The sequence below is a fragment of the Penicillium cosmopolitanum genome, assembly GCF_028827165.1.
Source record: "Penicillium cosmopolitanum strain IBT 29677 chromosome Unknown utg000012l:1.0-3308103.0:1.0-3310761.0, whole genome shotgun sequence".
Lineage (NCBI taxonomy): Eukaryota > Fungi > Ascomycota > Eurotiomycetes > Eurotiales > Aspergillaceae > Penicillium > Penicillium cosmopolitanum.
The window spans coordinates 2,374,915-2,400,769 of NW_026622682.1; the positions used below are offsets into that span (position 1 = coordinate 2,374,915).

Here is a 25,855-nt window from a genome sequence, read left to right on the forward strand (position 1 = left end):
TGTCCCTGTGCCACCCCCTTCCTGCATCAGCAACATTCCCCAGGCTTTATCCGTCTTAATTCATATGGTCAAAGCTTTCTCGATGGCGTCCGTTCGTAGACCACATGGCACTATTTTCTACGTTCGATCCAATGCGAGATCGATTCCATATGTATGTCATTGGCGGTGCAGAATAAATAACATCCAAATGACGGTCATTGCTGGCATATTATATGCTTCCACCTTGCCTCGGCTATTTAGTGCTTTCATTTCCCCCTCCATCCATGGATCTTTACATGTCAATTGCTCTTCTACTGGTGAAAGTTCCAAGGCTCTATTCTACAGTAGCTTCGAAAGCTTTTCAACCCTTTGCAATCCTGATTTGTGTGCCATATACATCCATGGATCCAGGTAAAACCCATCTCACCCAACGTTATATAGTATTGATGCTCGGAAACTTTTTTAAAAAAACGTTGGATGCACCTGGAGTGAATAGTACCCAGTACCAGTACGAAAAACAAAATTACCGGCTCTTCTGCCCAGTGCCTTGGTGAGAAATATACCATTCGCCCTGGAAAGAGATCAACCTGACATGACCGAGATGCTGGCGAATCCTTAGCCCTTCATGTGTACCACTGGGTCGAATCTGATTCCAAGGTTCCATGGTGTTTTTCTCATGGCAATATGCTCTACTCAGTATATACATACCAAACCATCCGAAACTATAAAAACGAAGAACGCCGACCGGGAAAGGCTCATGTAGAAAACGCAGCGACCTCGGGAGTATTGTATCCCCGTGTTCGACTCGGAGAACACGCGCTAAACCCTTTAGTGACATCAATGGAATACATTCATTGGATTTATGGAGATACTACTTGATGTTATTTTGATAATGCTAGTCTAGTAGGTGTTTGGCGGCACTGTTAATTTGATCAAGTCTAGGCTCTTGTACAGTTTTCCTATCCCTTTAGGAGGGTCGCTCAACTTGTTCGGACAAACCTATTTGATGATTTCTGTTATTCAGTCATGGTGTGTGCTAATTTTAACTTGGAACTTCCCATGGTTGATGCCGAAATTGGGCGAAGGTCTTCGGACAGGTGATGCTATGCTGAACTATTCGTACTCCAGTGTGTGAGTTACCAATTAAATAACCTGCCTGTAATCCGACCATTGGGGGTTCCAGGACTCGGATAAGGCCAAATTCATCGTATTTCGAACCTAAATACTAGTGCGTACTGATTATATTTTGCTATGTAGTATGCCCAGCTGTAGCCTTGTCCGCGAAATGCCCCGATCGAACGTGTGATTGATGCCCCACTGAATAACCAACTACTATTCGCTTTCACCACTGGCACTGACGCATATAATTAGAATAATCAATAGTTGGATTCCAGACCAGATGCGGATGCGAGATTAAAATCGCCAGTCGATAGAGAGCTGATGAGATGTAATAGCAGACAGGTATGAAGCCTAAATTTTTTCTTCTCATTCTCTATTTATTTTTGGGAAAGACATGAACCGGAAGATCTGTCATCTCTAAGCCCTTCCATCAGCATCGGATATCGCGCTAAATTTCGAGTCTGCGAATCTCATTGTGAAAATCAGCGGCGATCGTTCCCGGGAGCTCTTGAGTTTTGGCCAGGGTCGCGTTGCAGATCCAACAGCAAAGCCAATCAAAGGTCATGTCGCAAAGTTTACGCGCCCACTCTGGAATCTGACCTCTCATCCCATTTGCTTTTGCTGGAGCTGGTACCACCGCTGATCGCCCGAACTATCGACATCGTGCATACAAGTGGCTCAAGTTGATCATTCTGCAGGATGGGAAACCCTTAATGGAGTAGAGAAACCCAATATGTTCCGGGAGGCCTGTTACACTGAGCCTCCCCACTCGCTTAACCGATCCATTCTGGATATGCTGCAGGACAGTTGTGCCACAGCATGCAGAAGCAGCCTGGGAAACACGCTCAAACTGAATAGATTTGCGCCCTTCCGATGCAACCATCGATTTCTCACTTTCCACAGCACAAAATCAAATGAGGCTTGAGCTGGATGAAAGAAGCAACTGCGCAAGCAAACGTAGGGATTGCCAGGCACTGGGTGATGGCGATTTGGTTTTCCATTACGATCTACATTCCAAAGGCAACTGCCATAGATCTGGTTCGGCGGCTCGAGGCGTGATCCCTTGCATTGGCTCCCTCATTCCTCCTTGCTTGTCACTGGATCCTCCAGCCCAGCACTGACATTTCACTCCCAAGATGCATGATGATGCAGCCCTGTCCTCTGGCCACAGTGCGCTGACTCCTCTAGTGTCTTTGAGCTTATCGCTCTTCACCGACTGTGGCCATGAGATGAATCCTTTTGTTTAACAGGGACCCCACTGAGCTGTCGGATACACTGACCTGCTGGTTGTCAGGCCTTATGAATGAGCAGATGGTTAAAACAAATCTCCTAATTTAACCTTTCCAACTTCTCTCACTCTTTTCCTTTAGCACCCATGGCATACTCTCCTTTGGTTTCGCCCAGCAGCTGAGGCCGCAACCACTACAGAGAGCGATCAACGCTCTATCCCGCAGGATGGGGAATACCTCACCCACTCCCCATGCCCTTCTTGTGGAGGCTCTTATTTTTTGGAGTATTGGTCTTGTCATTTATGGTGGTCGAATGTTTGTCTATAGATTGTCCTTGAGATCTGGTGCTTCGCTAACCATGAGATAGGATCTCTCGCATGATTGCGAATGGAGGAATTAAGCGGCTGTTTTGTAAGACCAAAACCCCGCATCAACCTCATGACCAATACCTAACATCAGATCTTGCTCTTCAGGGGACGATTATGTTATGTCCGCGACTTTTGTGAGATCGGTCCCTTTCTGAAGGCTATTTCCTGCGGTCTTACTGATATTCCTTCTTTCGACTAGTGCATATACACGGCCATGTTGGTGTTGATTCAAATATCCTCGCGTTATGCAACGAACCTTATGGACCCGAAAGACTACGACACAGTCCTCGCCGACCCGAAGCAAGTCAGCGACAGAATTTATGGAAGCAAAATCGTTATTGGTCTCGAACAGTGCATGCTTTTCTTGACTTGGGGAGTGAAGACATGCATGTTGATACTGTATTGGAGGATTACAATGAATCTGCGTTCCAACCTTTACATCAAGATTCTCACTGGCTATGTGATTCTGGGATTTGTTGTTATCATGGTCACCTACTACGGTGTCTACTGTCGACCATTTCAACAGTACTGGGCGATGCCAGTGGATAATATGCAATGCGCCACCTACCAGCATTACTCCATTACGCAGGCAGTCTTCAACATCTCCTCAGATGCAGTGCTGTTTGCGATCCCAATCCCGCTTCTCATCAAAGCTCAACTGAAGCGTACACGCAAGTTCCTACTGATAGGAGTCATGAGCCTGGGTCTATTCACGATCATTGCTGCGATCCTTAACAAATACTTCAATTTCGCCTCTCCTCTCACAACAACATACCAAATCTGGTACATCCGTGAAGCCAGCACCGCTATCTATGTCGCCAATCTCATGTGCTGGTGGCCCCTCCTTCGCAAACTACTTGGACTGAAAGCATTTTCCTACAACAGCAAAAACCGAGGCAGACCCGGACAAGGCGCTGACCAGAACAAAGATAGTGGGTACTCCCAAGGCTCACGATCGCGGCCATCTTTCTCGCTTCCATGCAAAATGAATTTCATCCGACCAAATTTCCGAAAAACTGGAAATCACCCTCCTCTGCCAAAGAGCGGAGACACGCACCGATCGAGTCAAGAAGCTATCACTCAAGTTTCAAGCAACTTCATGGACGAAACTAATCGGACGGACTCTTATCCACTCGATACATGGGACAGAAAAGAAAGCCGTGGAGATATTGAGAATCCCAGGCCCCCTACTCAAGATTCAATTGCGATATTTGAAAACGCAAACCCGAAAAACCCCAGTCCAGGCCGAATGAGACTGGATGTCTAAGTCTCGAAATTTTGATCATATACCTAATAGACAGGGGCATTTGCTCATCCAAGTCTCCTTGTATGTAAACGATTCAGTGTTTGGCGCTGGGGATTTAATTATCGGCTTTCTATTTACAAAGACTCGGAGGTATTCAATAATTCTAGCCTAGGCCACGCCCCGGAGGTTTAAATTTGCGTATACGAGCTGCAAGATACCGCGAAAACCTCCGCAAAGTCAGTGGACCTTGTTCTTGTGATTTGCCTCATGATACTTCTATATTTCCACAATACACCTACCATATGCATGTTCTATTTGAGGCTCTTGCATAGTTAACTGGCGAGATCGGAGATTCGGAGATAGGCGGTTAATTCGGCAGCTTCACCGACGACCGACACCGCGTTGAACTCGAAGTGAGTGTGGGGGTGGCCAGTGGCCAACGATGGTGTCAGAGCGGATATTTTTCCAGTCATTTCCCATCACGTCTTTTGATTTTTCAACCGTTACAACCTCCGTCCTACGCTGCTATCACACTCGGAGAATACATGCGCCAAGGAAAGATTGCCTACCCGTACTCTTTGTATATCTTCACGCGCGTTTGTCCGCCCTCAGAACGGTCGCGTGCCCACCTTTTACCGAATGGGGGCAAATTCTCCCCACACGCGCCAATCTTGGGATGGGGCCGAGACCAACATTCGTCTGCCAAGCCATGGAATCGACTCCCCGCAGATTGACATCTCTAGTGATGATGATGATGATGAAATAGACAGTATCGACACAGCGATAAATGATGGTGGTACGCCAGGAACCCGAGTCGCTGCTCCGCTCATGGCAGGTCACCGCCGGTTTCCCTCAGCAGACGATGATATTCGCGCCAGCGATAACGAGAGTGAGAATGGTCATGTCGAAACAGAAGTCGAGAAGCCGGTGACATGGGCCTCTTTGCCAAAGAAAGGGCAGCTGGCGATTCTTACCTTTGCGCGATTGTCCGAGCCCCTCACTCAGACCTCTCTGCAAGCCTATATGTTTTATCAACTTAAATCATTTGATCCCTCTCTGCCTGATTCTGCCATCTCTGCACAGGCAGGTGTCCTCCAGGGAAGCTTTACAGCAGCGCAGTTCCTTACTGCCGTCTTTTGGGGCCGACTGGCAGATGCTCCCTGGATGGGTCGGAAAAGGGTACTTCTCATCGGCTTGTTGGGAACAAGCATCTCCTGTGTCGGTTTCGGCTTCTCTCGGTCGTTCATGGCTGCCGCAGTTTTTAGGACACTCGGCGGTGTGTTGAATAGCAATGTGGGAGTTATGAGGACGTTGATTGCTGAAATTATTGCAGAGAAGAAGTAAGTTCAACGGCACCCCAGATAATCGTCATGCTGCTAATACAACTAGGTTTCAATCGCGAGCGTTTCTATTACTCCCAATGTGCTTCAACATTGGTGTCATTATTGGCCCAATACTGGGAGGATCTCTCGCAGATCCAGTGAACAGCTTCCCATCCCTGTTCGGCCCTGGATCCACCTTTGGAGGAAAGGACGGAGTATGGTGGATGCAAAGATGGCCCTATGCACTTCCAAATGTGCTGAGTGCAATTTTCATCTTCATGTCGGTGATTGCTGTCTTTCTCGGCCTTGACGAGGTGAGTTATCCCCACCTAAGTTTCTATATCAATTATGACGCGAAGAGCATACTGATGATATTTTGTTTTCAGACTCACGAGACAGCTCGCTATCGAAGTGACTGGGGCCGAAAGTTAGGGAAGAGAATCGCTCATGCCTTCACCAGAACTCCTAAACATTATCGGCCATTAACCCGTGCCAATGACGACGATTCCTTGTACCTAGAAGGCAACGTGGGAACTTGGTCAGCGCCATCAAGTCCCATTCGCTCCCGCGCACCTCCACTCCCTCGCCCGCACAAGCGGCCTGGACTAAAACAAATATTTTCACGAAATATTGTGATTACACTTCTGGCCCACTTCCTACTCGCCTTCCATACCAGCGCCTTCAATGCCATGACATTTACTTTCCTACCTACACCTCGTGCCCCTGAATCTTCCCGGCAAGGCTGGTTCCACTTTGGCGGAGGCCTTGGTTTACCCTCTGCACGCGTTGGTCTTGCAACAGCCATAATTGGATTCATTGGTCTTCCGCTGCAAATCATTGTATACCCTCGTGTTCAGGCAAAGCTGGGAACTCTTACCTCATTTCGCATGTTCCTTCCTTTTTCGCCCATTTCATACCTTCTCATGCCTTTCCTCGTTATTCTTCCCCGCATCCCATGGATTGTGTGGCCTTCATTTACCTTGGTCGTGTCGCTGCAAGTTATCTCTCGCACGTTCGCCCTGCCAGCAGCCATCATCCTAGTCAATAATTGTGTTACGGACCCTTCAATATTAGGAACGGTTCACGGTATTGCGCAGAGTATCTCTAGCGGGGCTCGCACACTGGGCCCGCTGCTTGGTGGCTGGGGTCTTGGGCTGGGTCTTGCACATAACATGGTAGGAGCAGTGTGGTGGGCTTTGGCTGTTGAATCTCTGATTGGATGGTTCGTTCTCTGGTCAGTCCATGAGGGTCAAGGAATTCAGCCAGCTAAAAAGCGAGTGGATGAAGAAGAGGATTCTTAAATCTACTCGTGATTTCACGTTTTACATACTCGTACTGCAGCACATGATACAATGTTAGACTTGAATATGAATTTGAAACGCAAACGCGTCATAGCTTTTCGAATGGCCCTAGTTAGCCAGACGAGAAATATTATGCCTTCAGGTATCGATATGCCGCAGAATGCTGAAGTCTCTCTTCTTTATGATCTGTTGTCATAAACCTCTATACCCAAGTAGTTTCATGTCTGAATATCATCGCATCTTCACATTTACCTCCTCTCCATCACTCTACTCGGTGCCCTGCATGCTCCTGCTTCCCGGGCTTCTGTGCCGTCAGTATCAAGACCCCCGACACCTCCTGTGCTGCTTGGCTATCGTGGCATGTGGCCCATGAGACTACCCCAATTTGACATTGAAACTAGTTTTCGAATGAGTCCCACCTTCTGGGCGATATGATGTTGGTCGGATGGCGTGGCAGTTGATCTGAGTTGATTCTCACCAGAACAATTTGTCTTTTTGCAGCGGGCTCATCCTACCATTCGAGTTAAAGAGCGAACTTGACAGAGACAGTTTTTTTTTTTTTTTTTTTTTTTTTTTTTGAAAAAAAAAGGTTGTTCCACTGCGATGCGAAAAAGTCAGTGCTCACGAAAGCTAACGCAAAATTCAAAGCTAAAATATTTCCAGAGCTTCGATCGTCTGTATATGAGTGATAGCCTATGTCACGTTTACTACAAGTCTCAGCCCAGAAAGCTTGAACTATGGGAATGGTATTCACAATATGTACCTTCCCCAGGTTACGTCGAAGCTCTTACCCCGTGCGATCCGTTTGTAGTCCCTCCCTATCTATCCTTCTCCACGACGAGCCCAATCCCACAAGCCGGTCTCCACCTAGTAATAGTTACTACTCGTATGCCACTCCTCCTCAATCCGGGTGGGAAAAGGACTGCACTTCTTAATCCGCTAGATGGAAAGGGGAGAAGAAAAGTGAAGTGTTATCCACATAAAGGATGCTTGATGATCGAGATGCCTAGCTAGATGCCGAAAAATAATGTGTGGACAGCAAGCAATTTTGCGTCTTGTTTATGACTCGATAAATCTGATTCAGCTGCATGCTATTTACTCCTTACTGCTAATGTGAAAAGGAAGTGCTTCACCTGCCAGATCATCTCGCCATAGCCTTTTCTCCTTTCCTTTGCCGGATATTTACCTCTTGGTTAGGGACAAGAAGGGAACACAGAGACGTGGACGAAAGCAAGGGGAATACAAATGATTCAGCATAATGTAATGTTAAGAGAAAAAGAGTCTTAACGTAAGACCATTGGCTACTAGTTGTCCTGAAACTTCCACCATGCATCCACAGCATCGCGGTAGCCCATCTTTTCCAGATGCTGAGCAACTCTGCGGCGCCAGTCCTTTTTGGAGTCATCATCCCCATGGTTGAAATCCATTCCTGCTGAGAGTCGAAATTTTGTTCTAACCCATTCGATAGGAACGTAGCCAGCTAGCTCCCAATCAATGATGCCCAGTGAGCCTGTCGAGGTATCGACCAGGATATTCGTAGGGCCAAGGTCACAATGATAGAAGACGAATGTAGAGACGTCCATAGACATCTCGGTACAGTTCTTCAGAAGTTGCTGTGGAGAAAGGGCATCCGCCATCTTGCTGTTACCTTTGACGAGATACCGCTCGAGTAGCTGTTGTCCGTCCACACCACCAATAATATCTCCCTTCCATTTCGCGAAGCGATTGCAAATATCTGCTACCTTGCCGATGTAATGCTGGCGAAGAGTCTCGTCCATGTTGGGCCAAGCTTCCTCAAGCAGCTGGCCGGGAACCCTCGAGACAACGAGGAAATATCGCGAGCCAGTCTCAAAATACCGGTACACGCGTGGGAATTCAAAACCCTGGGGCTTTTGGTCTTTGAGAAACTGTAATGTAGCATGCTCTCTGGTCAAATGGGGATAGTCCATGTGGTGTGCTTTAATGAAGGCTTCACCTGCTTTCCAAACGGCCGCTTGATTGTCGACTGCATGTACTCTCGAGATAGACAATGAATCTTCTGCGAGGGGCTTGGAATATGGAAGAATCTCAGGTGCAGTGGATAGAATGAAATGGCCCCCATTGCTGTCGCTCCAGTATGCTTGATCAGTTGGAATCTTGTGCGGTATTGGTTCTGACGACCGAGTAAGAAGAAGTGTGTTCGAGATTAGCCAGGAGCTTTTATCTACTTCTCGTATCGATTCATTGAGGTGCGGCTGAGAGAACTTAATCGATGGCATTTGATTGAACTTGATGTCTAGTGAGGTGAGGAAACACGAATGTCAGGCCCCCAATCCAGGTTCTTCATAGGAGCCAGGGTGAGCGGTGAACAAGAGGTCTCCCCTTCATCTCCGCACTCCCTAAAGTCTGTATCTAAAGCTGGGTGCCTTGTCACCCAGCTCTGCCAATTGCTCAGCAGTGTACTGGTAGACACTATCCGCCTCTGCCTCCCTCTTGGAATTCAGCCTCCGACAAATTGTATAATACAAGATCATTGTAGCCAACCCAATCGCAGCAAATGCAAGCACTAAGATGTGGCCTAGGCGATATCTCGGGGCATCCTCAGCGCGATAGAAATTAGACGCAGCGGCCCCACCCATAGTTCCAAAGCCCATCTGAATAGCCATTCCAACAGCTCTCTTAGCATTGGGTGCCCAATTATTTGAGGATAACGCAAGAAGACCGGGTATAGCTTTGAGATCTGTTAGCCTAGTCATTGGAGCGAGATGAGGAGTTTTAATTTACCGGGGTAAATTCCACAAGCGGCGATAAAGCACCCGGCGTATGTAAGACCGGGCATGAAGGTCGGGGGAGCTACAGCAATAATGTATCCAACGACGATTGCGCCGTAGCATAAAACAGTAAATAGACTGCGCTGGCCCGTTTTGTCCGCAAGGTATCCAATTAAGATACATGAGACTGTAGCCGCCGCATAAACTGGGATGGTGAGGAGCTGAGCAATGGCCGCCGAGTATCCAAGACCTTTGATGATAGCGGGAAGAAAGAGCGAAAGTGCGTAAACAGCGCACGCCTATTAGGATTTAGCGGAGTATATGTCAACCGGGTAGATTTTCCTTACAACTCCCCAGTAATTCAGACAGTGAAACAGTGTCTTTGAGATGACGATCAGCATTTCTCCTTTACTCGAAAATGAATGTTATAACATACCTGCCAATCAGATAACGCGGCTTTGATATGCACCCATTTGGCCGACTGTTCACTTCCCAGTTGCGGGCTCATAGAAACCTCTGTCTGAATGGGGTTCAATGCATTGAGAATGATATTCTTTTCCTCTTCCGTAAGGAAGGTCGCAGTCGCCGGCTCGTCCCAAACTAATAGGTAAGAGAATGAAGCAGCCACAACCGTAAGGATTCCTTCTAGTATGAAACTGCGCATCGTCGGTAAGTAATTAGTTATGCATGGGTAAATGGATGGTCGTACATCCACCGCCACCCCTCAAGTCCACCAATTCCATCCATCATGCTGATCAGATATGCCAACAGACCAGAGAAAGCGCCTGCCATTGACGCAGAGGCGAATATAAGAGAGAGTCTGAATTGCGCATTTGCACGGGGGTACCTATTTGGCTTAGAGTGGGCAATTTTTAAATTCGCCAGAACGAGAATTATCATACCAGATGGAGATGTAGAAAGCAAGTCCTGGGACTAAAGGAGATATGGCGTTAGTGGATAATCCTCAAGCACAATGTTTATGGTAAATCTCTTACATAGCCCAGCTTCAGTAAGCCCTGTATTGGCGTAAACTTTCGTTAGGTTCCGAGCTTCGAACGAGATATCAAATCACCTACCGAGAAAGAATCTCGCAGCCAATAATCCCGAGTAGTTTTGAACAATTCCAGTCAGCGTCATCACAATACCTGTAAAACTATTAGCTGCATTCTTTTGTGAACAAGGTATCCGATAAAAACGGCATACCCCAGGCTACCATAATCGACGGCAGCCAAATGCTGGGCTTTAATCGGACCAAGAGCAAGTTGCACAATGGTTCAGTAAATGAGTATGGGAAAGAAAATATTGTCAGACACCTATTCTTGAATTCGTTAGAGTGTAATTGCTGGTAGACAGGTTTCGGGGAGTACCGACCAATTGTATTGCTGGCCAACCAATCCTAGAGACTCAGACATTCCTTGGATATTCGCGTTTCCAATGCTTCCTATTGTCACAGGAAAACCATCATAAGCAAACAGGCAAGAGTAACGGAGTCTGAGATGCCTTTCCTAACCTCTATCCAAAAAGCTGAGCAGGTAAAGAGAAGCGAGGATAGGAATGACACGGTAGTCAACCTTTCGCAAAATCCTATTGTACTCCCTATCGGATACGTCGACATTTGACTCTTCGATTACTTTTTTAGCTGATTTCTCATCCTTCAATTCAAGATGCGCGGCGAGGCTATCCTTGTCGTGAGCCTTGGTTTCCATTGTCTTGGTAGCGGTGAACTTTCACTTGGCAGGAAGAAAGGTGAGAAGAAATCGAGGGGCAATCGAGGCGAACAACTGGATCGCAAACGATCGGTCAGTTTCCGAATCACTGCGGCCTCGGCTCTCTTAACTTTAAAATTTCTGACATTTCCGCAGATCGAAAGTTGAAAAGGCTGGTGATTGTTTGCCAAGCGTTGAGAATGCGGAGTTCTCTCCGCACTTCAGCTACGATCATACTTGATCAAGTCTAGTCTGGTCCGACACCGGCAATCCTTTGAAAAGACGGGATGAATCAACAAAGCCTTCTTCAGGTTCATTTATGAAAATTTACACCAAGAGTATTGCAGTTGTGGATAGGATATGGAAACAATTAGGTTGTACATGCTAGCAACCTAACTTGAAACCAACGAACTGCAGAGTGCTTGATCCCCCTGAAATTCTCACGTATATTTCCAGATTCAGCATGTCTTCCCCATCTCCTGTTTTTCTTCGAATTTCCAATATATGTACTCCAGCCAGAAAGATATCATCTAGATCCCCACAGATCCCTATAGATCTCCCTAACCTCAACCATGGTACTGCATCAGGCACCAAGGCAAAATACTTACATAATCCCTTATCGCAGCAAGATTCTGGGGTTCTTATCGATGACGTGAGGGGTTGCCCCGAGTTGGGCTCCAACCATGAACGAAACGAGACAAAAACATAAAAGAAATCTCAACCAACAACGACCCAAACATCAAAGTAGCCCATAATAAGAAATCACCCCCTCAAGCAATATGTCCGACCCAATCCCATCCGCAACCGAAGCAGCAGACCAACCTCCCCTCCCCGCAAACGCCGAAGACCGCAAAGCCGCCGCAGCGCTCTCCTCCCTCAACACAACAGAACTAGCCTCCTCCGATGGAAGTCCCGCAAAGGGCCGCTCAAATGCTGAACAAGAGGCTCTCAATAGAGCGATGAATAGGCTCGAGATCGCTGCGGGGCAGGGAGGGCCACCGAAGAAATCACCTCAGCCGTCGAAGGAGACTGAGGTGAAGAAGACGGTTAAGATTGTTGCGGCGGATGTTTCATTTTTGGTATGTGTATAGTCCAAAGAGAGGGCCCTTGCTTGGACGGGAGCGCAACTATGTCAGATTTATAACTTGCTAAACTGCCGTTTTCATCATATAGGCTGAACAGCTAGATGTACATAAAAACAAGGCGACGGAATTGCTTCGTGCTCAGGAAGGTGATGTAACTCGTGCCATGAGGGCATTTGTTACTCCGTCGTTTCGAGCATGATGTGATTCTTGCTTAAGCTCGTTATTTTATTTGCTTTGCTTCTAGTTAAGGTACTTTTAGGGGGTGCTAGGTCACTAATTCAAGGGCAACGTACCCATGATCGGTGGTTTCGTATACACCCGACGTTCCAATTACAGCCGGCCAACCCCCAGTCCATGCTATGATATTACTCGAATGCAAAAAACTCCAAGCAATGAGAGACAAAAGTCTAGCCACTCTGTGGAAATAAAGAGATATATGTAATTGACTCATATTGAAATAATGCAAAGCAAAATAAAACAAGGCCTTATGGCACGCCGATCCCATCCAGAATCCCATGAGCTATCCTCCATACTCCAATCCATCGAAGAAAACTCCAGAAGTCCCCATATTTACAATGGACGACAGAATGTATTAAATTCAGGCAAAAGGGTCAAAGTAAGACGAAAAAGAAAACAAATAAACTGAAAAGAATCACCGCTTTAGAGGGCTGCCAATGGCAGGACGGTAGAACGTGCTCTTCCTCCGAGCAGCCTCCATCCGAGCGCGCTGTTGCTGCCTCGCGTCCTCTTCAGACTCCTGCTCCAAGCTAAATGAAGGCACCGAAACAGGGAACAAGCCCTTGTTGCTCTGCTTGGGTGGGCAAGACTGCTGGACCAGCTGGTTTCTATTGGAGAGGAAGTATGGTGTGGCGGGAGACATGCCGATCGCATCGAGGTTGGCAAAGTTGTAGCCAGGTGTTTGTGGGAAACTGTACTGGTCCGAGGAGGATTGTTGGGTAGGGGTCGATGGCACATCCTTGTGGGGTGACGGAGGCGTAATCTTGCGGAATCCATCGATTGCGCCGCGGTCGGCTCCACAGCGACGGCCGCTTGCTGAAGGGGATGAAGGTTCGGCGACTTGAATAATGGTTCCGTTGACATTGCTCAGAGCGCGCGGCTCCATGCTCTTACGACGCTTTGCACCCCCGCGTGGGATGATCGAGCTATCGACTGAGTAGGGAGCTTCGTCGAGCCACTTGTTTTCTCTCTCACAACTGGGGCAGTGTTAGTTGAGATTCGGACTTAATTGGATGATGAGGGAAACTTACTCGAGAACCCAGCCAACGCCTACACACTTCACCAGGCCCGATGCCTGCTTGACTTTCTCGAGGGTGCGGAGGCCGCCATCCTTGTATACGACATGGGTGATGCCAACGCGCGCATCTTTGGGATCGGCTCCGTCGACAGGAGACAGACTTGACCGTCCATTCCAGGACCAGGACATCACACATCGGGCCCCCATTTGCTGCAGTAGCTCAACAAAGATTCCAGATGCGTCTTCGCCTTCGGTGGTGTGTACATCAACATGTACGACAGCACCTTGCAGCGCTTGGCTGGTAGGCTTAGACTTGCGGGGGGACTTGGAAGGACTGCGCGCAACAGATTGAGATTTAGATGCTTCCATTGAGCGCCTGGGGGTGCTGCAACGACGCTTCGGGCTTGGGCTTCTGTCAACCCGTGGCGACTTCCGGGTGGGAGAAAGTGTCGGCGCACTGTCCACGAAAGGCTTGAAGGCCGGCTTGCGGACACGGGTCGATGAACGAGTAGGCGACGCGCCGGAGAGCGAGTGGCCGCGTTTGCGAGGAATCTTCAATGGAGAAATTTCACCCTCGCCCTTCAAGGGGACCTTGGAGATAGTGTGGACGGTACGTTGCTCGGGGATAGCTCTGATAGGCGTGGCGGGGATGATAGTTGTCTCGTTGTTCTCCTTTTCTTCATCAGACGGCATGGCTTGTTCTTGGTGTTCGATCGGCTCGGGTGTGGATGAAACTTGGCGGGCACGAATCTTTTCATGTTCTTGCTCCAGAACAGTATGATCCTTGTCTTCAAATATTTCACTCCTAGATGGTGAATCCATGACCTTTGAGTATTCAGTCGCTGCGGGGGACTTTTCGGTTGCCACGGACACCGGTGACATGGAACCGTCATCGGTCCGCTCCTGAAGTGGCAACTCCGCAAACAAAGACGGAGTGTTTGCAAGAGGAGTACGTGAAAGGTCGGGGTACGACACTTCACCTGCCTCTGGGGTGCTAGACTCAACCATTTTCTCCAGAGGACCGACAAGTGAGAAAACACCTCGTCGGCGCGGCCTTCCAGGACGATCCTGGGATGGAGTGTTTGTTTCCCAGTACCCAAATTGTTGCGCTAGTGGGGTGAAGCCCTGATTAACATTAAAGTTAGACTTCCGGCGGGCCGCAATACTGGGTGTATCGGCAGCTGTGGGGGCTTTCGGAGTAGGAATTTCGGTCAGAGTAGTTTCGAGAAGACTTTCCTCCACATCATCCATGCGCGGCTCGAGGTTGATATCGTAGAGTTGATCTTGGGACTTGGCACCATCTTGCATGGAGACGGGTGTCGCATGACTGACTGGGGGAGTAGAAGTCGGTGGGGGAATAGAGGGCATGCGCTCAAAGGGGTGAGTTCTCTGCTCGCCTTCGTCCAGTTGATCAGGCAAACCTGCATTAAACATAATCTCCAATGTGGCCTCAGCGGGCATGACTATTGGCTCGTCATTTTCCATCTCCTCAGATTCATAATCTTCATCTGGCTGCTGAACTGAGTGGACAGCGTCTTCGATTTCATCGTCGCAATCGTTCTCCTGGTCACTGTCTGATTCGATACTTGCTTGGAGTTGTTCAAGAGTATCAAAGTTGAGCGAACGCTCCGAGTGCAGCATTCCAAGATCCTCTTGATTCGGGTTCTGGGTCTCCTGTTGGGTAGGAGGAGGTTGCAAGACTGAAGCTGCGAAGTCCTCATCTGCATCCTCGGCTATGCTAAAAGGCAAAATGACTTCATGCTGCTCATCCACCTCCGAGGCATCGTCTTGAATGGAAGCAGAATCTTCGAGAATCAGTTCGTCCTCAACGACGGCTGGTTGCTCGAAGGCATGGAAGGGTGCCTTTAGAGATTCCATAGTATTGAAGCAAATCGTGCCAAAGTCCTCTGGCTCGTTTTGAATTTCCTTCTGCAGCGCCTCGAGCTTGTCGTCGACGTCTGTATCTGAAAAATTTTGTGCGGAGAGATCTTCAGTGACGTTATCTTCAGTCGTATCGCCCACGTCGGTCATTTCGAGTCCAGGAACCGAGGCGAGGTCACCTCTCAAGACAGGCTCTGCTTCACAGTGTTGTGTCACATCATCCATCTCAACAGGCTCTGGATTGTTATCATCGGTTTCCTCGACTTCCATCTCAGGGTCGAATTCGACGTTAAAGGATTCCTTCATCAAGGGCGACTCAGACATGGGTCGGTAAGACTGCAACTCGATTCCAAAAATGTCACGAGCAACTTCTTCCACCATATCGATATCTTGGTTTCCTTGGCTCTCCCCCGACGCAGGCGCGATGGGAGATCGTTGGGGGAGAGAAGTGGGTGTTGTGCTGATCTCTTCTTCCAGAGGAGTCTGTTTCGTCACCGACGACTTGGGCGTGAATAACGAGCTTTTGAAAGGTGATGCTCCCTTCTTAGCAGGGCTTAGGAACAAAGAGGACCGCGCAGGGAATGTGGCAGTCGACGACGAGTTCTTCGCCGGGGATTGCATGAAAGAAGCACCCAGCTGGCCCTTCCGGGGTGACATCTTCAATGGGGATGCTCGGGCTGGTGTGAAATTCGGCGCGGAAATAGACTGAGAGAGATGGCGGTTGGGAGTATCTGCATGGCTAAACTTGAATGGGGAAAGTTCAGGTCGTCTCGCGGGGCTTGACATAAACATAGATTCGGTGAAGTCGATATTCTTTCCGGGGGGAAGCGCCAGGTGATCGTCTCCGTGCGTGTTTTGGCTGCGCTTAGGAGTAAAATTGATTTTGCGGACTGGAGATCCGAGCCCAGTAGATCCATTTTTCGGAGTTGAAGCCTTAGGTTCACCATTCTCATCGACCATATTGGAAGCCTTCTTAGGGGTGAAGTTGATCTTGCGAACTGGAGATGCAAGGCTGGGATTCTCGGCCGCATCCTTCACAGTTGAATGAACAACCAACCTGACGGGGCTGTTGATATCATCCTTGGTAGCGGCGAGCTCATCTTCTTCACCGTCAGAACTTGCATATGCAGACAAGGATTTTGCCATCTGCTTAGCCTTCTTAGGGGAAAGAGGTTGCGCAACATCCTTCTTAGAGGGTTTCCGTCCCCGGGTGGCTCCCTTGCGAACGGGTGTACCTCCAAGACCAGCCTTCCCGGTTGTTTTTGTAGCAGCTTTCTTGGTAGTAGGAGCAGTCACTGCTAGCTCGTCGTCTTCTTCTGATCCTGACTCCATCACATCTCGGAAAGTGACTGTCTTCTTTTTCGCCGGCCCACGCAGGATGTTAGACCGCATGGTGGTCGAATTTGTCGCAATCACAATGTGCTTCGGATCAGAGGTGTCGCTTGATGGCTCTGGTTCTGGAACTGTACGTGTATTCTTCCGTGTTGCTTTTGATGTCGTGGTGGTTTGAGCTGTCTTGTTGGTTGAGCCCTTTGGTCGTCCCCGAGCCTTCGGCGCAGTCGTAGTAGGGGCTTCAGCAGCGGCTGGTGTTTTCTTTGGCCTTCCAACGCGCTTCTTTGGTTCAGTCTTCGCGGTCGGTGCGTCTTCAGTTTCAGCCTGGGTTTCCTCCACCGGTGCAACCTTTCTACCACGAGCTGTCGAGGACGAGGTAGCCTTGGTTGCCGTATGCGCAGCCGGCTTTGCGCGGACCTTTGGCTTTGCCGGTTGCTTCGTCAATACGTCAAGCTCATCGTCGGTATCATCAGAGTCGTAATCGGCGGGCGCCGCCTTGGCGGTTGTTTTCTTCCGGACGTCCGCAGAAGCCTTCGCCCTGGCAGCGGAGGCGGCAGTGGTCTTCATAGCAGCTCGGGGTACGGTACAGACCCCCGCTTGGCGGGGGATTTGGGCAGGACAGCTGCGCGAGCCATTGTGGCGGGCAAGGCAGTGGGTTATGTTGTTGATATGGCGTCTCGATTGTGTCGGTTGTCGCTTTATGGATTTGAATGACGCGGGGGGGCTCATGGCGGGGCTGAGTGGATTGCGGTCGTTGTCGTTGTCGTTGAATGTGGCGGAGGAGGTGGAGATGAAGAAGTGATGTGATGCATTCAACGCGAATTCGAAGGAGCTCCCTCAGTGTGGAGTGCGCTTGCTATGTTTGGGCGTACCTTCCTAAACGGGACGACAACCCACTCTGTTTCCACGGTAACAGTCACGTGTTGTTGATCTGAGTCTCGGCGTATCCTCGGCACGAACTACAAAAACATCCCGAAGATCAGCGATCAGCCTAAACACTTGACAACTCTTATAATTTATGAGCAACAGTCTATCTCGAAGGCAGGTAGGTACTAGTAGTACTAGTCTGTAAATACCTGTCTACGTATTCTATTTCTTCAATGCTTCCAACTTGAGATATTTCAAGTTATAATGCCAGTAGCACTTCGGGGCTCCTGAGGTCCGAGGTTTGACTCACGAAAAATATACTTCCAACTTGAACTTGATAAGGATAAATCTCAGAACGACTAGTACCTAGGTACTAGTATTAGCAGTAGATGATCTTCAAGTCACCATGACCTTCAAGAGAATCCTTTTCTTTTTTGATGCTCTTTTAATTAACCGCGTCTCGGGAGGTCTTTGATACCCAAGGGAACAGCCGCAACCATATTACTTCTTGCTAGATACTACAAACGGGAGAGGAGGCGACAGAGCTCCTTTCTCTGCTAGGGATGGGAGCACGGCACCAGCATCTCAACACTTTCGTCAAGTGCAATCTTATATTGTGCGTGATCAGCCGTCGAATATTTAATTGTCTTCTTCAAATGCGTCGTATGTTCATATCTCTAACATTGCCTATACAGCGTCTTAGAATCCGACCCATCTTTAGAAACGATGTATGCTGCGATTCCGACTCATAGTATCGAATATACACGCCGGCCTTGCCAGACTTCAAATTGTTCAATTTTGAATAAAATGAACGTTTAAATAACCTAGAAATACTAGTATCAACCAAGAAAAGAAATGTTCAAATCAATTAAATATGCCCACATGACGCCATCATTATCAAATGTAACCGAACTTCATTATGTACGAATTCTTTAAATCTAAACCAGACTGAAGAGCGCTACGCCAGCAGCGACAGTGGCGGAGAGCACAGTAGGAACAATAGCAGCAAGGGCCGCGCTATCAGCATCCTTAACCAGGACACTTGGCTCGAAGACTCCAGGGTCCTTGGAGTCAATGGTGCCATTCCAGCAGTAGTTCTTGAAGCACTGGGTGCACACATCAGGGAGGGTATCACCAGTGCGCTCGAAAGAGCGGCTGAGGATGGCACAGCCGACACAGGTAGTCCAGTTGCCGTCGCGAGTGCCGTTAGCCATAGTTGCGACTTCGTATCCGTTGTTGATGATATCGTCACGGACGGCGTCGTCACGGCTCAAGGTGAAGGTTGACTCGTTGGAGAGAGTGGTGTATGGGGTGTTGGGGAGGTAGACAACCAGTGGGGTAGCCCCGGTCGTGTTGGAGCTGTTGCAGCCAAAGAAGGTAGGTCGGGTGTTCAGGCCCAGGTTCACGAAGGTATTCTGATCCGGAACGGCTGGGAAGGAAGTACCGTTGCCGATACCGCTGCTGTTCAGGCTGCGCTCATAGGTGGCAACCAGGGCGGTACCGTTGGGCCAGCTATAGGTGGTGTCGGCGGAAGAGTCGACAGCGAAGATGACATCGACATGGCGCTCAGGCTGGATCAGCGGATGCAGGGGGATATTTTGCAGATCCTCACCACCATCAACAACGTCCAGGGCAGTTTGCTGGGCGTAGGGGGAGGAGTGGTTGTTGTAGTGATAGAATGGGTTAGGATCGTAGGAAGCGATATCATCATCAGACTTGTCCAGCTTGTTGAGAATGTCGTTAAAAACATTCTTCACAAACGACGGAAGGGAGGTAGTGTTGAGCTGGAGCAAGAACTGGTTGAAAAGAGTGGAGGAAGTTCCGATAACGAAACCAGCGTTGTCATAACCACCAATGCAGCTTTCATTGCTAGGGAGAGAACCACCGACAAAACGCGAGCCTAGACTCTCAAGAGGAACGAAGCCGAAGATGGTCGGGTCGAAAGTACCGAACTCCCAGGGGTTGAACTCGTAGACAGTTGAGTTGCTGCCAACGACCAGCTCACCGGGGTTACGGCCATCGGCCACGACAAGCGGCATGGGGTAGTTGCCATCCTGGAAGTCTGAGGTCTTCGCAATGGAGGACCAAGTGTAATCGACGCCTCCCTCGCTGGCATTGAACATTTGAAAGGCGAGAGCACGGCCCCTTATTATCATTAGCATGTATTATCGAAATTACTTCTCGGGGATACCACTTACCACATGTCAGTGAGCGAAGTGTCAAATCCGGCCTTCTTCTTGCCCTCAACAGCCTCGGCGATGTCCTTGTAGTAACTGGCCGAATCCAGAAGCTGGATACCGCCGGTATCAGGACCCTCGAGAATAGAGTTTCCGAACTGCCAAACAGCACCATTGGAATGAGTCTGCAGCTTATCGATGGTGGTAAAGTTGTTAATGTAGATAGAGCCCAACAGCCAGCTACCACCACTGAGACCAGCGACATAAGTGGAAGATTGCAGCAGACCACCAAGATGGCCATCGGTGGTAGCATTGTAAGTTCGGCTATCAAATGCCTTGATGGCACCGGCACCGTTCATCAGCGCACGGTAACCACCACCAGACACGGCGATACCGATATTGGGAATATCAGAGGAATTGCTCTTGTGCTTGTCCAGCCAAGAAGTCACATCATAGTCGCCAACCTTCACATGGCCGAAGAAGTCCGTCATAGCAGAAAGGGACTTGTCACGACGGGTCTTAAGCCAGTCGGTCTCATTGGAGGAGAGCTTCGCGGCGCTGCGCACCGTTGGACGAGTGCCAGGGCAGCTAACTTTGGTCGGGACATAGCCATCGGGTGCGTCGGGTAGAGCTCGGCCGAATACAGGGACGACATTTGCGGGTTCAAAGCCCGGGGGAGCTGCGATCGCGGCTGGAGAAAGCAATGCTTGTTAGCGGGGTCTGAATTGAGGAATCGTTTTTTGACTTGACCTCGAGTCAAGTCGAGTCGAACCGAGGTGAGGTGAAGTGCAGATCACTCCGACCGATGGGAATGGACATACCGGGCAGCAAGCCCAAGGCGAGAGACGCGATAAAGGCACCAGATTTCATGATGAATGTGTTGTCGCGATCTCAACTCATCCAAGGTCCCTTCGACGCGAGCAGCCAGAAGGAAGAATCTGGATCTGGGGTGAAAGAGAGGGCTGATCATCGCCAGGGGTGCCTCATAATATTTATGCGCCGGGGCCGCCGGAAGCTTGGCCAAGCCCGCGCCGAGATTCAATGTGGGAGCTCACTCCTTCACTGCCCAGAGGCAGGTTCAAACCATCACTTTCGTCTCCATCGTACATTAGCGTTCCCGGGGACGACGAATGGTGGTGCAGCGAGTGGATGGTCATTGTGTGGATATGGTGATGTCAGGACAAACGAGCCCTTCCGAGCTCCACCAGGCGGTGCATAACTCCAAACTAGTAGTAGTTCAGGCGGCCTGACCTGAGGATTCTCGAATAGTGTGGCGCAGGGCTGAGGTGAGCTAGGATGGTGAAAAGGCACATAATGAAGCGGTATGCCTATCATACGGAGTATACTTCCGCTGGAGGAGTCGTGTGAGGTTGAAGGTCAGATATCACGGGGGAATTCCCGATACGTCATCACCCAGTCTGGCATTGCAAGAGCCCCCAATGTACATACTAGTAGACTATGGAGTAACTAGTCTATTCTATTCTATTTGATCTCACATGAATTCATGAAATTTTAATAAATAATATACTTCGAACAGTAGTACATACTCTGCGAGTACGAATAACTGCATATAGGTATGCATCTGCCTATAGACCCATAAAATTGCCTGGCCTGAATAGCAGAACCACCTCAAAACAGAGGGCATCCCGCTAGTGTATCCCAGGATCCCTGGATAATCTTAACAAGCCACCCCCATTCGCCCCCAAAATCCCCTCTAGCCACCGAGCTAGAAGCCTAGGGTCCTCCTAATTATGGGGCCAAATAAACCACCACGCTCCACACTGCTTGAACCATTGGAAATAATCTAAAACATCAACTACCGGCCCTTCCGAACGGTCTTCCGAGTATCCGTACATATAAACCCCATATTTAGGCAGTATTAATTAGCCCAACTGCCAGTGCAACCTTGCTAGGCAGCTGAATTTTGTGCTTGAACACCGACAAGATTCAGCCCTGCGGCCAACAGTAATGCAAGTAAGCAGAGCAGACTTCGGCCCCAAGTTGTGTTGTACACCGCAAATTCGGGAGCTAACGGCCGGGGCTAGCGGCTTAGTCGATGGCTGAGTGGAGTTTCAGCTGAGCAGGCAGAACAATAATAATAGACACTCGTATTCGTGTTCAAATAGTTTTTTCGAGGGAGCGTAGAGATCAAAGAACATCTTCATTCAAACAAATGCTTCAGATTAAACAAGACCAGAATTAGAGCCAGGGCGAGTGATGTTCAGGGGCCCGCCGATCGGAATATCTGGGGGATCAGGTTTCAGGTTGTGAGGAACTTTCATCGGCAACCCGCGATCGGCGGTGGGGACCTTGAGTTTTCGGGTTTCTTCAAGTTTGAACGGCCCTAGGGCCGATTCTTAGTTGGTAGAAGATTTCTAGAACGCGGTTCAGAATACAAGACGATGAAATATGGGCTGGGGTTTGCGAGAATTCAACACTGGGCATTAATGCAAGTATGAGAACCTATGAACTGCTGATGGCTCAGTCGTGTTATGGGAAACGGAAAATTTTACCGTGCTGCATAGTATGCGCTGCGAAATGGAATTGGCTTCGTCCCTGGATTTCTCGCCTGACGATCGTTTCATAGCATGTCGGCATTGGAACGGGTTCAGTGTATGGGATACTGCTGAAGGACTCTGTCAATACTACACACGAGGGAGGAGTGGCCTGGACGAGCCTCGCAAAGATCATTACTATCTCATGTCTGCTAATATTTCCTCGAATATTCTGTTCGTAGCCGGGGATTTTCCAACTTGGCGTACTGAAATGTGCAATACCTGGATAGGTACTGTGCAAAATATCGCAGAGCTTGACCGTTGCCTCAAAAGGGGGCTTCTCTTCTCAGAACACCCCTCCAAGTCATTCTCATCACTCACGTTATCACCGGATGGAAAGCTCATTGCTTTCGGAACCACGAGTGGGGAAATCAAAGTCTGGGATTTAACCACGAAACTCTTTAAGTGGGGGTCAGGTCCAAATGGTGTAAGCTGGGCAAACTGCCTGGAATTCTCACACGACAACCGACAACTCGCTGCTTCTTCCAAATCAGGAGAAATCTGGCTCTTTGACACTGATGCTGGCAGGGTCATCAAGGAATGGGTTTTTCGAGCGGGAGTACCAGATTATTTGAAATTCACCGATGATAGATCTCAATTGAGTACCAACTTGGGAGCTCTGAAGATCAAGCCAATCAACCCTTCAGAACGGCCTAGCATTGAGATAACCTTACTCGAGGAGGACTGGGTCGCAATCAATGGTGTGAGAGAGTTGTGGCTGCCCCGGAAGTCTCGTCCCATGGATTTGCGTGTTAAAGACGGTATTCTGGCAATGCTGCTTGAATCTGGGGAGATGTTCTTCATAGAGTTTGTCGTATAGTTGGGAGATGCACTACAAAAGTGGGTTAGCTGGCTGAGCTATTAATAAATGTGGTCCGTGATGAACTAAAAATTCTACTTTCAAAGAGTAAAATCAAAGATATCTTGAAGTGATATTATGAAAGCCCATACCATAAGGGTTGGGGTAACTGGAGTAATAGCTAAACGAGACTGATAATAGAAAGACGCAGCAATAGCGCATGAGAAAGAAACAAGATGGGATATCTGAGATATCGAAGGCGCGATGTCTACGTCTATCCGCGAGCAGAAGTGATCTCGGCTGAAACAAAAAGTCCCTCGGCCTTGGCTTCGGCGATAACTTGTCCCTCCGGAAGATTGTTCAGCTCATCCTCCTCCTGATCCAAGCTCCAGAATTGCCACATGAAAAGGAATCCACTGACAATCGAGATAACGGCAAACACACCGTAGTTCCACACGAGCAGGGGGTCCTTGGAGAGCGGGTTCAGAGCCTCTGCAATAGCGGCGGAGACGGCATTGGAGAAAAGCGAAATTGCCTGGATGAAGGAACGCATGCCGCGAGGAGCCTTGGAGTAGGCGTACTCCAGGGTCGTGATGGAGGCGAAAATCTCGGACAAAGCAATCAGTACGTAGGAGCCAGATTGAATCCAGACGCTCAGCGGGGAATTTAGTACACTTCCATCAGGGTTGGCGCACGTATTTGCATCGTAACCACAGGGCGAGGTCTTGTAGATGTAGTGCTGGACTCCGGTCGCCCAGCCCATCCCCATTGCGCCAAGTACAAAGCCAACGAAGATTTTCCTGATGGCAGTGAATCGTATTCCTGTTCGACGCAAGGCGGGATACAAGAAGTAGTCGCAGATGGGGATGCATATGACCAGAATGATGGGGTCGAGATTGTTGAGAACATCATTGGGGACGCCGTGCAGGGCCATGGTTCCTGCCTGAGCAGTCAAGTTATTGGTTAGCTGGCTGTATGACAACCAGTAGAGTGGCATGTAACAGAAGACCGCACACGCACAAAAGCCGCGGCGGACTTCATCAACCCAGGCATCGTCGAAAGTCATCCAGTGTGGACGATCCTGGAGGGCAATGTTGGAGGGCTTTGCACTATCCCAGAGGGTACCGTCATGGGTACGCTTCCAAAATTTGACAGGGTTCCATGACCAGCGGCTGCGGAGGGCATAGAACAAGACTTGCACCGCTTTGGAGGTGACAGAGCCCTGGGGCTTGGCTTGGATGTACCGCTTGTGCCCCCACCACATAACAACGGGACAGAACATGAACATTACAGTAGGGAGCAAGAAGCCAAGCCAGAAACCCACATACTTCTCCGCATAGACCATGGAGATCTGGCCGATCAGAGCACCCACGTTGATGAAGAGGTAGAAATAGTGATAGATTCGGCTTTGCGTGATGGTCGGATCAATAATAACACGCTCGCCGGTGGGTAGGGTGCGTACTTTCAGATTGACAACGGGGATCTGCTCGACGACCAATGCGGAGATGTTGGGTTTGAAACCGCCGGTTCCAAATCCCATGATAATCACACCCAGCATGAATACAGCAAAGCACATAGTCGTGTTTGTGATGACTGGAGGAATGGCAGACATGACGAGGGTGATATGCCCAATGATGGCAAAGAAAATGGCCCAGCAAATTGTCTTGTAGCGGCCCCAGTACTCATCAGCTATATAGGCACTGAGGAGGGGAATTATGTAGCACCAAAAGGTGTTGAAAGTGTTGATGCCATTCGCAACCTGGGTGCCTTTGCCGAGAGCGCCAGAAACGCCCTGGGAGGAACCACCGCCAGCACCGGTCTTGTGGTTTGACCCAGCCGGCCCATGAGGAGGCGCAAGAGGAAGAGCGTGATTCACAAAGTTGGAATCTGGATAACACGTTAGATTAGTCCAATGGGTCACTTTGAAGGTATCTGAAGCATGCACATACACAAAATCTGTGTTCCATAGTACGAGAATCGCTCGCACAGCTCCACAAAGGCAACGGCGTAGACAGCCCAGGGGATGGGAGCTGACACACGACGCAAAGCAGCTGGGCCGGTCAGCTCATCGGGAGTTGGATTCTCATCGCCCAGCTCAAGGTGGTAGGAAGGAGTAAGAAGGCCTTTCTCGGGGTAGGTGGAGACGTAGCCTGGCTGAGGGAGGGCCTCACGAAGGACCGGGAGATCGCCTTTGGGGGAGCTTCGATCACGTCCGAACTCATCGAGCGCCATTCCGATGGTTGTATGACGAATAGCAAAGGAAACGGAAACAAATGAGGAAAGAGGAGAAAGAGAGAAGGGAAGAACTCGAAATGAAAAACTTGAAGGAAAAGAGGAAGTTAAAGAACAGAAGAGATGAAGTGGAAGAGGAAGAAGAGGAGACCACGTGAAGTGAGAGATGGAAGGGAAAGATGGAAGGAGCGAGATGGCAGAGTGAATGTTGAGGAAGGAGCGATGTACTTTGTGGCCCAAAAGGGGAACGCCCCAACCTCACTTCACTCGTACACTGCAACATACTGCAACATACTGCACACTTACCACCTTCATACCAGCAGGAAATAACTAGGATGTAGGTCAGTGCTTGTCAATTACCACTGCTTGATGCTAATCACTCACAAAAGTCTCCGAACATCAATGTACCCCAGAATCTTCCGGCCACGCAGCATCGATACTACCCCGGAAGGGCGTATCTCGGCTACCAGCAGGTGAAACTCGCAGTGGTATCAACAGTATATTCGGTGTGGTACACATAATGCTGTACTAGATAATCGTCGAGTCGCGATGGATCTAGGTGAGTCAATGAGTGACCGCGCATACCAAGTGCCTAACTCCAATGCCTAGCGCCTCAAGAAGCCGAACCCGCACCTTTGAGTTCCTTGCATGG

General features: G+C 49.2%; 9 protein-coding genes across 9 annotated transcripts; 4 read left to right on the top strand and 5 right to left on the bottom strand.

The window, feature by feature from the left end:
* Nucleotides 1-2,553: 2,553 nt before the first annotated feature.
* On the top strand, nt 2,554-3,962 carry N7509_013637 (uncharacterized protein; the record flags this gene model as incomplete). Its single annotated transcript, XM_056638274.1, has 4 exons — nt 2,554-2,642; nt 2,695-2,738; nt 2,801-2,829; nt 2,895-3,962. 4 exons carry the CDS (start codon nt 2,554-2,556, stop codon nt 3,960-3,962), a joined length of 1,230 nt encoding a protein of 409 aa, XP_056481781.1.
* A 618-nt stretch (nt 3,963-4,580) lies between these two features.
* Nucleotides 4,581-6,564, top strand: N7509_013638 (putative MFS multidrug transporter; the record flags this gene model as incomplete). Its single annotated transcript, XM_056638275.1, has 3 exons — nt 4,581-5,281; nt 5,331-5,577; nt 5,650-6,564. 3 exons carry the CDS (start codon nt 4,581-4,583, stop codon nt 6,562-6,564), a joined length of 1,863 nt encoding a protein of 620 aa, XP_056481782.1.
* Nucleotides 6,565-7,868: 1,304 nt separating this feature from the next.
* Nucleotides 7,869-8,822, bottom strand: N7509_013639 (uncharacterized protein; the record flags this gene model as incomplete). Its single annotated transcript, XM_056638276.1, has 1 exon — nt 7,869-8,822. One exon carries the CDS (start codon nt 8,820-8,822, stop codon nt 7,869-7,871), a length of 954 nt encoding a protein of 317 aa, XP_056481783.1.
* Nucleotides 8,823-8,942: 120 nt separating this feature from the next.
* N7509_013640 (uncharacterized protein) lies at nt 8,943-11,020 on the bottom strand (the record flags this gene model as incomplete). Its single annotated transcript, XM_056638277.1, has 10 exons — nt 8,943-9,274; nt 9,328-9,613; nt 9,751-9,970; nt 10,024-10,161; nt 10,217-10,247; nt 10,310-10,330; nt 10,391-10,459; nt 10,518-10,554; nt 10,682-10,755; nt 10,825-11,020. 10 exons carry the CDS (start codon nt 11,018-11,020, stop codon nt 8,943-8,945), a joined length of 1,404 nt encoding a protein of 467 aa, XP_056481784.1.
* Nucleotides 11,021-11,799: 779 nt separating this feature from the next.
* N7509_013641 (huntingtin-interacting protein K) lies at nt 11,800-12,304 on the top strand (the record flags this gene model as incomplete). Its single annotated transcript, XM_056638278.1, has 2 exons — nt 11,800-12,099; nt 12,194-12,304. The coding sequence occupies 2 exons, from the start codon at nt 11,800-11,802 to the stop codon at nt 12,302-12,304; spliced, it is 411 nt and encodes a 136-aa protein (XP_056481785.1).
* Nucleotides 12,305-12,757: 453 nt separating this feature from the next.
* Nucleotides 12,758-17,302, bottom strand: N7509_013642 (uncharacterized protein; the record flags this gene model as incomplete). The annotated part of the gene is made up of 2 exons (XM_056638279.1): nt 12,758-13,319; nt 13,374-17,302. The coding sequence occupies 2 exons, from the start codon at nt 17,300-17,302 to the stop codon at nt 12,758-12,760; spliced, it is 4,491 nt and encodes a 1,496-aa protein (XP_056481786.1).
* Nucleotides 17,303-18,378: 1,076 nt separating this feature from the next.
* Nucleotides 18,379-20,487, bottom strand: N7509_013643 (lysophospholipase family protein; the record flags this gene model as incomplete). The annotated part of the gene is made up of 3 exons (XM_056638280.1): nt 18,379-19,585; nt 19,639-20,308; nt 20,439-20,487. The coding sequence occupies 3 exons, from the start codon at nt 20,485-20,487 to the stop codon at nt 18,379-18,381; spliced, it is 1,926 nt and encodes a 641-aa protein (XP_056481787.1).
* A 1,896-nt stretch (nt 20,488-22,383) lies between these two features.
* On the top strand, nt 22,384-22,992 carry N7509_013644 (WD40 repeat domain-containing protein; the record flags this gene model as incomplete). The annotated part of the gene is made up of 1 exon (XM_056638281.1): nt 22,384-22,992. One exon carries the CDS (start codon nt 22,384-22,386, stop codon nt 22,990-22,992), a length of 609 nt encoding a protein of 202 aa, XP_056481788.1.
* Nucleotides 22,993-23,245: 253 nt separating this feature from the next.
* Nucleotides 23,246-25,203, bottom strand: N7509_013645 (uncharacterized protein; the record flags this gene model as incomplete). The annotated part of the gene is made up of 2 exons (XM_056638282.1): nt 23,246-24,858; nt 24,921-25,203. 2 exons carry the CDS (start codon nt 25,201-25,203, stop codon nt 23,246-23,248), a joined length of 1,896 nt encoding a protein of 631 aa, XP_056481789.1.
* Nucleotides 25,204-25,855: the final 652 nt, after the last annotated feature.